This window comes from Melozone crissalis, unplaced genomic scaffold (assembly GCF_028551555.1).
Source record: "Melozone crissalis strain CALT ecotype California unplaced genomic scaffold, PUWL_Pcris_2 ptg000027l_1, whole genome shotgun sequence".
In the NCBI taxonomy this organism is placed as follows: Eukaryota; Metazoa; Chordata; class Aves; order Passeriformes; family Passerellidae; genus Melozone; species Melozone crissalis.
The window spans coordinates 36,061,923-36,075,828 of NW_026535805.1; the positions used below are offsets into that span (position 1 = coordinate 36,061,923).

Genomic DNA, 13,906 nt, shown 5'->3' on the forward strand with positions numbered 1-13,906 from the left:
ACAGCATATGGGCCTTCAGCAGCAGGAAACTCTTCACTCTCATGATTTAGCCTACTGTTCCTACAACCTCCATTTCCCCTTCCCCATCCACTCTTCCTGGCTAAATGGTTGTAGCCTACACACAATCTGCCCTGATTAAAATCATCTGCTATTAGCGCTCAGTTAAAACAGTGGTCATCACCACAATGCTCACTGGCCAAAGAAACTTGAGCACCAGGTAGGACACAGCCCATCCATGCAGCTGGGCAGGTCTGAAGTCATCTCTCCAACACACACTGCCTGCCACACGCTGATCTACAATTGAACACAGGGTGATGCAGCTGTTCAATGCACTGCTTCCTACTCAAAATACTCTGTGAAAAAGGGCCTGAACAAAGTGGCTTACTCAGCAGACTGCCAAGCAGACAACAAGTACAATTTCTGAGTTGCAAATCTATGGAACAAGAATAAATTCAGCGTTTGGGCAAGTCCAATCTTAAAAACTACTACTAAGCTGATCTTACACGGGTCCACATGGAGAGGGTTTCTGCAAGTAAAACTTGCTCACAAGTTTTATACCAAGAAAAGGATTAATACAGCTTGTGTGCCATTCTCAGATTATCACACACAAGGGAAAGTTTCTGAATTGATGGATGTAAGTCACAGGACCCCCAATTCTCAGGTTGAAAATTGTCATTTTCTGTGGCATCACATCCAACAATTCATATTGCTGGGACCTATATAACAAAACTGCACCAAACTACACACCTTGTGTCCAAATGTAGCATCCTCGGAGGCCAAGACTTCAACCTGAAATTATAAGGAGAAAGATAATTTCAAATTTAGCCACCACCAAGAACCTCTCTCTCCTGAGCACAGCACCACATTTCAGGCAAAGAACTGATCTGTAAATGAAGGTGTCAGTCTGGATCAACCCTAGGAAACCTGCACATGATAGGATGTGCAAAACTAACAGCTGACAATAGAAATCCTCGAATGAAGAAACTTAGAGAGCATCCCTCACGACACAAACAAGGTTTCCCCACCTGAATGACATAAAGAATACCTGCCAGTGTCCCAGAATTTACTGTACTACAGCTGGAACATTTTTCTCCATACAGAATTTTGACTACACCAAAAAGCTGCCTGAGCACAACCAGAATGATCTGCCATAATAAGTCCCTGCAAAAAAAAAAAAAAAAGCTGGAAACCCCTGACCTCTTTCCTTGCTGTTACCCTCTCAGCAGGCTGGGTACTTCTGCACCAGCACAAGTGGAACTGCAACAAGGAGAGCCAAGGTCCTGGTTGCGTGCTCCTGTCCTGTCTTGCAAGAGACAACTGTTTGAAAACTAGAATTTGGGGAACACAAGCTCCCCAGGCAAAGGCTGAGACCAACTGGCTGAGAGATACGTGAGTGTTTGAAAGTCTGAGAAAAACAAGCTGTCAGGTCATTGAGTGGTGTTCCAGACGAAAGCCCTTGCTTTGGCCATACACTGGTTGCCACACCGGTGGCAAAGCCCTTGCTGGTTGCCACACACTGCCCAGCTCTAGAGCTGATAGACGTTACACTGCAACAACAGGAACAGCCGTAGGAAAGCAGGCACACCGATTTTTCATTAGACTCCTTAAAAATGCTTCACACTTCGGCACCTTTCACCTGAGAATCTTGGTCTTTTATGAATTCTAATTAATTAAGCTTCCCAATACACCAGTGAAGTCAGAAATGTCATCATCCCAATATAGAGAGAGAAGAGTGAGGCAGAAAGAGATTGAATAATTTTTTAGTAGTTATGTGCCAAGCCCAGGACACACTCATGGAAAGAATCCCAGATCTCTCCTCTCAGGCTCACAGTTTAACAACTAGGAAATTCTCTGTTTCTCTGATTTACATCGTATTTAGAATGCCTACTCTTGCATTATAATTTATACAACTAGTATAACTAATGCATCTAATCTCCAGTTTAACTTAAGAAGAGTGAAGGATTTAAAGCAAATCAAAAGGGAAAAAATGAATGTGAAGTTTCACCCTGAAGCATGTTATAGTGCCAGAGTTATAAACCCCTGAACAAGAGGGTTTATAATGGAAAGGCTGATAAACTAACAATGATGGGAGCACTTAAATATATTTATGTCATAATTTAGCAACATATGGTATTTCTTCATCTTTAAATTAAAAAAGGGAAGAGAAAAAAAAAAGTGGGAGGGAGATAAAGCATTCACAGGAACTAGGAATAAATGAAGAAAATGAACCTAGAGTTACCCAATTGTGACCTGTCCAGCTAATTAGGAATGACAGTAAGAGGCTATAAAATAGCATCTCATTCAATAGGAGGTAGGGAAAAAAATCCAAGTAAATAAAATCAATCTAAAATGATATGATACATATTAGCTCCTTATATTAAGCTTCTAATCCTTTAGGCACTTTATAAATATTAAACAATCAGTCCTGGTGAGACTGATAAATATCCATAATATATTTTACAGATGAAGAAACAGAGGGTTAAGTGACTTGCCCAGGGCCAGAAAGAATAATCAGCCATTGGATTGGAAATAACTGTATGACTGCTTGTCACAATACAGTGCCCTGCTCAGACGCTCAGGTGGCTTCTGAAAAAAGTCATTCCACTATCAGAAGCATCTTGCTTAGGGGTTAGGGTTAGGGTTAATGTGGTACACATCTGAAGTGTCAATGCTCATTTTCACTAGGCTTACTGTTTTGGTACAGCATCTGGTACATTTGGGGTCTATCACCACTAGATAGACCCCAAAAACTTTTTCAAACTTATTCAGTTTTTCCACCCAGTATTATGTAGTTGTATATCCCAGATGCTGTCTCCAGTCCCATTAATCGTAGAATCATAAAGGTTGGAAAAGACCTCCAAGATCATCAAGTCCAGCCTTTGATGGAACACAAGTGCCATGTCCAGTTGTTTCTTGAAGACTTCTAGGAATAGTGATTCCACCAGCTCCCTGAGCAGCACATTCCAATACCTGACCACTCTTTCAGTGAAGAAATTTTTCATGATGTCCGACTTGAACTTCCTCTGGTAGAGCTTGAGGCTATATCCTTCTGTCCTGTCACTTGCTGCCTGGGAGAAGAGGCTGACCCCCACCTGGGTACAACCTCAGTTGTTGTACCTTTCAGGTAGCTGCAGAGAGTGGATGCTCATTACTGTGCTACACTTCTATTGTGGAGATCCATTAGAGAAAAAATGGAGCCTTCTTTGTGCCACAGGGTCCTTCTCTTCTGACTTCCTCCTTGAATCCATCAGAGATGCTGAAGCCTTTCCAGCCCCAGCACACTCTGTCTCCCTTTCCCTGATGGCCCTTCCTCCTCCCTCTCCTTCCCAAGGGTCTCAGCTGGGTGGACAGCCCCTGTCCAGGGTTGCCTGTCCCCTGCCCCACAGAAGCACAACATGGATGGGATGGCATGGGAACCCTGCACCAACCCAGCACAGACCAGGCAGATTTTCAGTTTGGGCTCTGCACTGCACTTCATCTGCAGAGAGGCCACCTCACATGCCAGGAGCCCCAGTGCAGAGCACAGGCATATTGTCAGCACCTGGGCTCTGCTGAGGAAGCTCCTGCTCAGGGCCAAGAGAATGCTCCCAACTGCCACAGCTTCAAAACACATTAATTAACACAACGACCAACACATGTGCAAAACTCAATTGTAGTTTCACCAAGAAACTGAGAGGAAGAACAAACTGTGACATCAAAGAGTAAAACAGACATTTAAGCTAGTTTAACACACTCTTTAGTCTGTTTCATAGATAGAAATATTTTCTTTTATGCTTGGAAACATAAGGCTCACAGAGACAGTAAAATGGTTTGGAGTGAAGATAGATAACAATTCTAATTAAGAATGTTAATGAACAGGTCTGATAAAGCTGCTTCTACTTTTCCAAGAATGATCACCCCACTTATGTGATAAATAATTGTCCTCACCTTGCAGATGATACAATGAAACATTCGCTGTATTCTTTGTTACTACTGTGTTTAACAGTGCACTAGTGCCTTAGTCCTTTCATTTGGATTTTCACCTGCTTGTATAAAGGACAGTTAAGCTAAGTAAGAGACAAGCAACTGCTGACACGGTAAGATACACAAGATGACTAAAACAAGATGTGGGACTCCACAAGGTTTTCCTCATGCTGAGCTTCCAAAAAAACCCCACAAAACCAAAATGAAACAAAACAAACAAACCCAAAATAAAAACAACCAAACCAAAACAAAAAACAACAAAAACCCCAAAATGCACTACAACCCAGGCTGAATGGACCCCCCTCTAGTGGGAACGCTCGTGTACTTCAATCAGCACCCACATCACCCCAGCAAAAGAGAACATTACCTTAAGAATCAGGCAAGCACCATCTCTCTCTTAATTGCCTTCAGAATATATCCCTTCCATTCCAATACATAAAAAAATAAACAAGACATTCATTATTGCTTTAAGATAATCTGATGTTAAGAACTTCCCATTATATACCTATTTGTGGCAGCTAAACTTTTTTTATTTTAGTTGACTGTTCTGAGTGTGTACACATGTAAATATCTTGGGTAGGTGGAGTGTTTTTCTTTTACAGTGAAAAATTCACTGCATCACTAAAAAATGCAGACTTGATTCTTAAATGAAGCACTGTTGATTTCATGTACATATTTATATCTGCATCAGATACAGCAGCTTTCCCCTAGGCACTGCCCTGAATCTTTGCTCCAGTCTACACTTCCTGCTCCTTCAAAACACAGTGCTACAGTTGAATGCTGTTTGCCCCCTATTTAATTTCTGTGTAAAAGCAGTTTTTGGTCACTGTTCTTTGGTCAGTTTTTTTCCAGATTATCTAAAGAACAAAACAGCCTTTTTGCTCCTAATTACACAGTATCCTGCAATTCAGGGCTAGAAGACTATTGCAAGCGGTAAGGGGTAAATGAAGGGGTAGTATTCTAGGGAGCGCGTGTATCAACCATACGCTGTGGATCAATGACACGAGACACAATCAGTGGTGTAAGCAGGAGTGTCCCACAGCTGAAGCACGCCTGTCCTGCCTGGGCAGCTGACTTTCCTACAGCCTGCTCCCACTGCTGCCCTCAGTCTGAGCGCAGCCTTCTGGGGCTGCCCAGGATGGGGTCCAGAAACCTCCCCAGTGCCTGGCAAGGTGAGCTTCCCGCCTCCCTGCACAACTTACACGGACTCCAAAAATGGACAGCTATGGCCCAGACCACTACTGCCTCTGTAGTATTCTATGATTAAATGGTCAAATAGAACAACATTTAGTATTTTTTTGTAAGATCAAAGAATTCATAAATGTCATGTCAGCCAGAAGGACCTAATGAGTAACCTGGAGGAGTACCCTGAAACAAGATGGTGTGTAGCCTTGAGTCTCTTTTTGTCAGAAGTAATGAAACTTTGTCAGTAGTTCTATTTTGCTTCTCAATAAATGACTCATACAGACGCAGTTCAACAAAGAATATTGCATCGCGACCAAGAGACTTACAGTAAATTACACACAGTCATTTTTACCTCCCTGTCAAAGAGAAAAGGAGTTGAAACATAGATAGAACCCTTGAGGCGCAATGCTGAACATGGCCTTTCTGGAACAAAGTTTACAACCTAGTGATCAGATGACACAAAGAATTATTCTAATTTGTTCTTTTTCAAAGCCATCTTCAGCATTGGTTCAGTTGTCAGCTCAGCCCAAGCCCTTCTTGGCTCATCAACACATTGTTTGAGATAGGATTAGGTGAAACTAAGCAAGAGTCATGAGAAGTGGAAACCATTAAGAGGAGGAATTACAGCCATACTTAATGCCCAGACTGTTATCCAAACAACTGAATACCAAGTACACAAGGACAAAATAACTACCTCACAAAAGACAGGTTAAAAAAGCCCTCTCCATCTTGTTTGGGGGAATCTGAAAATAAGCACTTATAATAATTTCTGATGCATGCTGATTCCTATGTAATACCCTGTTAACATTCATGCTGAGAAGGATCATTGATCTACATTTAACTACCCAGGCAAAAACTTCCAATGCAGCACACACTTAATGCTGCTCTGAGACTGGGGCTAGAGCTCCTCGGAGTTCACCCAATGGAGCCACTATTTGCAGCTGGCAGGTGAGGGGGTTACAGCTACTCTGGCAAGGGATGCAGTAGACTGGAGCAGCTCTGATCAAGACAAAATATTTTATATGGGCACTTACAGTTTCTGTGGTTCACACATGAGAATTTGCCCAGCTGGCTGCAAATTTTATAGGCTTTCTATTGTCATTTGTTTGACATTATTATTCTAGGAAAATTATAGCACAGGGCTTCTCTGATACCTAGAGGGTTTTTGCCAACTGCCTGCTTACTAAAAAGGCATGCCTCTGGCTCTTCTAAAATATGCTCAAAACAAAACAAATGTGTAAGCTAATACTTGCATTTTGCAATACTTTTGTATTCCCTGTTCAGTAACGATCCATCAGTTTAGAAAGAACTCTTTTCCCAGTGATAACAAAATCTAAAAAGAATGAGGAAAGACAGGTGCATCCTCTTGAATTACTACTGCCAAATCACCTTCTTGCTGTTGGGGTGCACGACTTGCTCAATCGTGCCATGAAAAAAACACATCAGAGTGTTAAATTCAAACTGTGTGGTCTTGTACCCATTTTGCCCTTTGACTTATGCAGGGCTTGGTGGTGACTTTTTCCACTCCTGGGGAGGGAGAGGCTCTGTAGTTCCAACAACTCAGTGGGTCTCATTAGCCCAGGTGCAGAGCAATGCAAATGTAACTCCAATTACTATTTTCACATACCAATCTTCCTCAGCTGCCTCTAGAAAATAGCATGGATTGCATGGAACACGGAGGATGCCGTAGTGCTTGGTGCACATACACCCTCATAATCCTTTTCTAGTGTAGATTTTCAGCTTTTAAGGCTTTCCCTTCAGCCCACACACCGCCAGTTCTGAACACATCTTTTAAATGAAGGTTATAGGAAGTTAATCCAGTTTTCATTTTTCAAAGTCTTTAGTTTATTTTAAAGATGAATATGGCTATAGTCATTAATATCTTTATGAAATCCAGTTTAACTAGCTTTAACATCTCCTCCCTTTGCCATCCTTTTCAAGTAATTAGGATTCAGTAATTGTGGAAAGTAATTGTTCTTCTCATTTGAGCAGGGACAAACCTACATGACACACACTAGTTTCTGGCAGTTTTCAAGGATTTACTGAGGGTGTACACAGCTTTAAATGCACACTGAACTGTGATAATAAACTTTGGTAATTGCAACAACCCTTCCTTCCCTTTTTCCTCTGCTACCTGCCACCAGTTTTATTTATTTTTAATTGCAATCATGCATGTACTTCAGGCTAGGTTTCAGATCTGCAGCAAGTGAGTATTGGGCATGTTCCCTGGGCAATCCTTGAATAAATACACCAAAGACACGCCTTTGTTATGACCCTGAATCTATGCCTGAAATAAAGATGTGACAGTCACATAGTATAAATATCATGAACTAAGGATAGATCAGCTGAAATTTCCTCACTCTCTATACAAAGGCTGTTGAGACTACTTACTCAGGCCTTTCAGTTAAGTAAATGCTATTGCCTCACAGTTTGACCTATGTAAAAACTGGAAACCATGTGACCCAGTTCACGGTAATTATTCATTAAATCTGGCATCCCCTTTTTCTTCGTCTTTCTCTTTCATTTATTGCTTCTTCTGTGTAGTATCAGTCATTTATCTCTTAGCTCACTGGGTCTAGCAATAATAAAGATCAACGTTCTAATTTTTGAAGCCACAACTTTTAGGTTGAAAAATACAAAATAAGTAACAAAACGATCCCTCTTTAAATGACAGAGTAACTTTGTGTGCTACTTTGTGTTAAAAAGGTTTGAAAAGATGTTTCAAGAAACTATTCCGCAGTTCAAATTGCTTATTAATTCTCCTCATTCTCCTTATTAGCATGTACAGACAACACAGTGGCTCAAGGACACAGCTCACTAAAGCAGCTCTGTTCTTGGTCAGCCATTGTTTGAGATAAAACACAATGATGCATCATATTCTTAAAACTTGGTTAGTGGAACAGACCTGTCCTGCTTATATTTTTGAAGTTTTTCTTAAATGTCAGTGCTTTTGGGGAAGCTGATTTACAACAATTAAAAAAAAAAATCATTCACATCTTCAGCATTGAGTCCAACATACATTGCTGGACTTACTATTGACCGACCTGCTGGATTAGTCTCCCTTCGCAAATATTTTGCAAAATCCTGAGAACAAGGTCAAGAGAAGAAAACATTAGTTAACTAGAAGTAATAACAATCAGCCTTGTGAGATATAATACAACAGAATTAGACATATCAGGAGTACTTCAGGAGAAAAAAAATGGGGCTATGGGGCAATTTCTGTAATGTCAAGAAGACAGAAAAGTACAAAAATATTTAGGTTTGTACCAAGAAACAAACATTACAATTCCCAGAGAAACGGACATTTGGGATTGTGTAGATCTCTGCTCAGTGCACCCTCACTGAAGGGGAATCTGTGAGCACCTTCCCATCCCTTACAACTCTGTCACACCTTACTGCTCCATAGGCCTCTTATCAATAGTGGATCATCAGTAAATCCATGGCAGTAACATGCTCATCTGCTCTTGTCATTAGGAGATGAAATAGGCAAGATATATATAAACACACACATACCCATGCACGTTTTCCCTCTGTAAGCATATATTCCAATTCTTTTCTATTTTCCTGTCATACTGTTTTTCATATATATATGCAAAAGATGTGTAACATGCAATTAGTTCTTTCACACCAGAACACTGCATGAAACAGAGTAACTGCACTAAAAATGCTTTTGATATTTATTTGTTTGACAGTGTAGAGATCAAAATGACTGTTGTACATAACCCAAAATCTCAGAGCAGTTGCTGTTTAATTTCCCTTAAGAAAGGAGTGGTAGGTATCATAAAAACAAAATTCCAACCTCATGCATTCTAATATGTGGGAAATCCTGAAAAACTGTCATTATATCATGTGACATAAGCAGTAACAATTACTGCCACCAGTAAGTCTTTTATTTAGGTATTGTGACTGCATCTTTTCTAATCCATTTGTATTTTTCGCTCTCTTGTTCCAACATTGTGATTTCATTTTGATTTCCCTCTTTCAAAACTGAGCAACATAACACCTTGCCTGCAAAGGGTGTCTACAGCTCTTGCCCTTGGGGGCTACCACGCTGTGGGACTGCAGAGGAACCACTATGGTTGGTGGATTAACTGCTTTAAAAATTACAGAAAATCTCAAAGAAGGGTTAAATGTTGCTGCTCTCTAATAGCAGGGCTGGAGCTTCCCACTGCCACTGCTCAGTGACCCAAGGGCCCATCTGAGCAGCCCCAACAGCCCTATCCACAGAAACCTGGGTTCCTCAGCCTAAATACAAGATGCCATCCACCAGCAGCTAGGGGGTGGTAATTGCCATATGCTTCTAAATATTCCAGAAACTTCCAGAGAAGCATTTTTTAAAGCCACCCTCACCAGTGGGAAGGGGTTTTGGTGCTTAAGGCTGCAGCTGGAGAGTACTCCTCTGTCCCCTTTACCTACATCTCTACATAATTACTGCACATAGCACCTGCAAAAGTGAAAACAAACACAGTTCCAGATAAAATGCATGTCTTAACAATCTTGTCTAAAAGAAGTTAAACACTTTGCAGTAAAAACTGAAGATAAGTGACCAAGGACAAAATCTTTACAGAAACAAAGCTTCAACTCTACACCATTCTGTCAGCAGCTTTCTTATTTAATTGAGTCTGTATACAGCCAACATCAAAGATACAAAGCTATTTTGTGCTGAAAATATTGGAAGCATGTTCGGAAGAGGTGGCAAACAGAAAGGATCTGTCAAAGGTAACAGATGTATCAAGGGCACCAAGCACTGTGAAGAAGGCGTTAATTATCTATGCTGAAAAAGAAAAGGTGTTTGAAAAACAGAAACTGTTTTCAAGAGATTCAACATATTCCTATTGTGCTCAAGAGAAAAAGATTCCTACACCTTAGAGAACGTTAGTTTGAGTATGTGGGTTAAAAATAATTTTTAGGTGAGTTTAAACACAATGTAGGGAGCACTGTTTTAGGAAAAGGATTTTAATTTCAAAACCTTTACTGTGTCTCACAACCAACTGCAATTGTAAATTGCATTCTTTATTCCTACTTTTGAGGGAATGGGTAACTTACACAACCTAGCGAAATATCAAAAATAACAGGAAAAGAAGAACACCTTTTTGAGCACCTTTTTGTAATTTAGCACCACTTCCCACAGTACTTTCAACTCCCACCCTACAAGAATTGTTGCATTTTTCTTCTTGCTTTATCTGAAAAAACTGGTGTTTTTTTAAAAAACACCAGATCACACCATGGCAAAATTTATCACCATCAGATCTATCCTACATATGTTTTATGTACTTCTATACTTGTTTTCTAGATTGTGTATGGTACTACTTGCTCACAACCTAATTCTGAGTCAAAAGAAATGGATTCTTTATTATAGCTGCACTTCTTCTCTCCACCTTCCCCTGTAGGACCAGTAAATTGGGACTTTCTAAAGCATGATTTTGAGAAAAATGATCAGTTAACATAAAAATGACCCTTTTCATTTTCAACAGAAAAAAAAAAAATCAGAACAGATCCAAAAGGAGATGAGCAACACTTAAAAGCAAGGAAAGCCGATGCTTTTGTACAAAAAGGGCTGAAACATATTTTTCTGAAGATGATTAAAACATACTAAATGCATGTCTGATATTGCACACTCAGCTAAATTAATGTTGCCATAGGAGTGTGATACAATTAGCAAGAGAACCATGGTGCTCCACAAAACTGTAAATTACGTGGGGAAGGGATAAAGGCAATTGCCTGCAGAATGTAACACACTCTCAAAATTTGGCTCCTAATTTCCCAAGTAGATCAAAGGCTCCTCATGATGTCCCCTTCTCCCATATATCATGCCATATACAAAGAGTGGCTAATGCTGACAACATCTAGGCAACTCATGAGGGCATCAGGTGGGTATTGTCAGATCCAGTGTATGGGTTTAGAACAGATGGTTTGCACAACAAACTATCCACACACCTGCCAAATAACTCTGCAGTAGGAATTCATTGGGCAGTATTCTATGTTTACATCTTTAACTTGGAAAGGTAAATCTGTGGGACAAGTCTCAGCTGAAATACTTGATTTTTGCCAACGATATGTGCTTTCCTTTTGAATTATCTTAGGACGAGTCCCCGTCGCCTTCACACGTGGTACAACGATTGATAAACACTCTGACTGGATTAAATGCTTTAGAAATTATTCAGATGTCACAGCCGGCAAGTTTTTGACCCTTATGGTATCAAGATTTAAGAGTTGACCGGGAAAGAACAAGTGCTCCAGTCAGTGCCATAACTCCTCCACACTCCTCCAGCTCACAATAGCCATACAATTCCTCAGAACTGAATGAAAAACTGTCTCTCACATCTAGCCCAGCTTTACACTGAACATTTCAATGGGGAAGGCAAAAATACCAGCATTCCTAGGAATCACTTCAGTCCTAAGTAGGGTGCACAATAATAAAAGCTTAGAACAACCAACAAAGTGTTTGCATTTTTTTTTCCATTTTACTTGAGTTCTCTAGACATTGTACTGAAGAAAAGTGAGCACAAGCCCTGAAAACATGTCCTCCAAAAACACACGTTCCATAACTCACATGCACAAAGCCCAAATCTGCATACAGGAATCAAACCAATTAGGTTTCTCAAAAGCTTGAACTACTTATACAGATCAGGACTTTTGCTAACCCAGGCAAACTCTCAACGTATAATTCTGCTGACCACTTAAGCATTTCACTTTTTTGTTATGGCCACAAACAAACAAACACAGTAATTTAAGTCCAAATTCTTCTCAAAGTTACTGCTAGTAAATAGCGGCTCACTTATAAAAGCCTGATTAATTGCAGAATCTTGGCTTCAGAATTCAATTACATGTTGGAATATTAAAAATTCTAGAGTCTATAAACAATGACTATGAAACTGTTTATAGCATTTTTAACTATTTTATTTGCAATATGAACTTTAAATGCTCTCCCCCCTCCCCCATGTTTCTTCTCATTTGTTTGCTGCAGTTTGTTCATGCAAACAGAACAAGAACAACATTAAAGGAAAGTGGAGAGGAGAAGGGATGTGGCATGCTATTGACACGCCACCTCCTCGCAAACTCTGATTCTTCACTCTGCTTTATGCCTGCTCTGTGAGTTGTATTCTGGGTCTACAAGGGTGCTTCTGGATAATTACAGAGTACAAGCTAGCATTTTTTTTCCCAGCCTGTCTCAGTTTCAAAGTAAACCTCCTCTTCGTTCTTTTATTGTTATTCGAAGTGAAAAAGCAAAACAAATCAATTGCTAACAGCCTTGTGCAGGTTTCCAAACTTAGCATTTCTGTATGACAGTGTGCATATAAGGTAATATTCAATGTAGCAGTACATCTTCAGGCATGAAAACCTGGTATAAATCCTCAACTTCAATGACTGCTTTTGTAAAGATTTCTTCTTTACACACATATATATTTATATATACAGAAACATATACATATATGTATTTTACAAGCACCCCAGTAAAGATTTTCTTTACAACTTTTCCTGAAGAACTAAATCCCACCAGTCACCCTGCTTTCCAATTAGGTTATCTGCACCAATTGTAAAACTAAGCTGGCAATCACAGAGACTCCTTTTTATACTTATTTTAAGCTCATTTTACTCAGAATGTAAAGAAAGACCTGAACTACAATTTCAAAGGTGAAAGGCTAGAGTTTTAATTTCTGAACTGTGCAGTCCTGGCAGGGCTTTTCAACACTTTCATGTTTTGTGGAGTCCATCTTATTTCTGTATTCATTTCTACTAAGGCTCTGCTTTTCCCTTGGCATAAAGAATGTGTAACTGTATTTACAAGGAAGCTACTCACAGACAGGTTTTGCTGCAGCTCATTTGTTATGTCTCACTCTGAGTTCACAAACAGCTGTCCCATGCATCTCCGCTGGATACAATTTTAGTCTAGACAGGGGAAATCCAAGCTACTACTGCCCAAACAACATAAACACAGGAAGATTTTCAATCAATCATTTCATTAATAGAAACATGTCTAATAATATAAGGGGAGGGTGTTTTGGAAGAAAGCCCATTTCAGAGCCTGAAACAGCATAATTGTGTGGTATTGTTCTTGTGCTAGGCAGGGCTATGGAACGACACTCTCACAAACCAGATTTTGGTGCTGTGGTACATTTCAATAAAATAAGCCTTGTTTCTCCAACACAAGTGGCTTTCAAGACCACTAACAACTTTGAAATAAAGGGTAAACAGACTAAGAAAGACTTGCACAGCACTGGCATTCATCTCTGCTTTGATACAATCAGGTCAGGGCCCACACAACTGTATTTCTAGCAAGACCATTATTTCTGGTTTTCTTTAAGCTGTTTTACCTGGGAAACAACATTAAACCCAGCAACTACTAACATACTAATACCTTTCTCCTGTTCTCATCTGTGCCAGCCTGTTGTCCGTCCTTAGTCATATAAATGTCTAGAAATAAGCTGCCTTGAATGCAGCTATTCCTATGTTGTTATGTTTCTTAGAGAAATGCACTGCGGTCTCCCTTGTTATGTTTGGAACATCTGCACACTAACTTGTAAAAAAAAAATCAAAATGAAGACCATTGCAATGCTTTTCCCCCAAGAGGAGGTAGGGGAAGAAGCTATTCTTCGATCCCTGATTTATTTTTTATTCCTGAGTAATAGCTGTCCCTTCAACAAGAGGCTCAGTTTACTATCCTGATCTCAGATCAACTTTTACCAGTGGGTGTCAGTGTAACAGTGTAATGATATAATGGGGGGAGGACAGGGAGAAATGCATGAAAAAATAACGC

At 40.0% G+C, this 13,906-nt stretch overlaps 1 protein-coding gene across 4 annotated transcripts in view; it reads right to left on the minus strand.

Moving 5' to 3' along the window:
* The window catches only part of ARID1B (AT-rich interaction domain 1B), a 324,803-nt gene that overhangs the window by 143,978 nt on the left and 166,919 nt on the right, over positions 1 to 13,906 (minus strand). For 2 of the 4 annotated variants that reach the window (XM_054279183.1, XM_054279182.1), the window contains exon 5: positions 748 to 789. The exons of the other annotated variants lie outside the window; for them this stretch is intronic. In XM_054279183.1, coding sequence (XP_054135158.1) covers positions 748 to 789 — 42 coding nt within the window. The remainder of the gene's footprint in view (positions 1 to 747; positions 790 to 13,906) is intronic. 4 annotated transcript variants of the gene reach the window in all.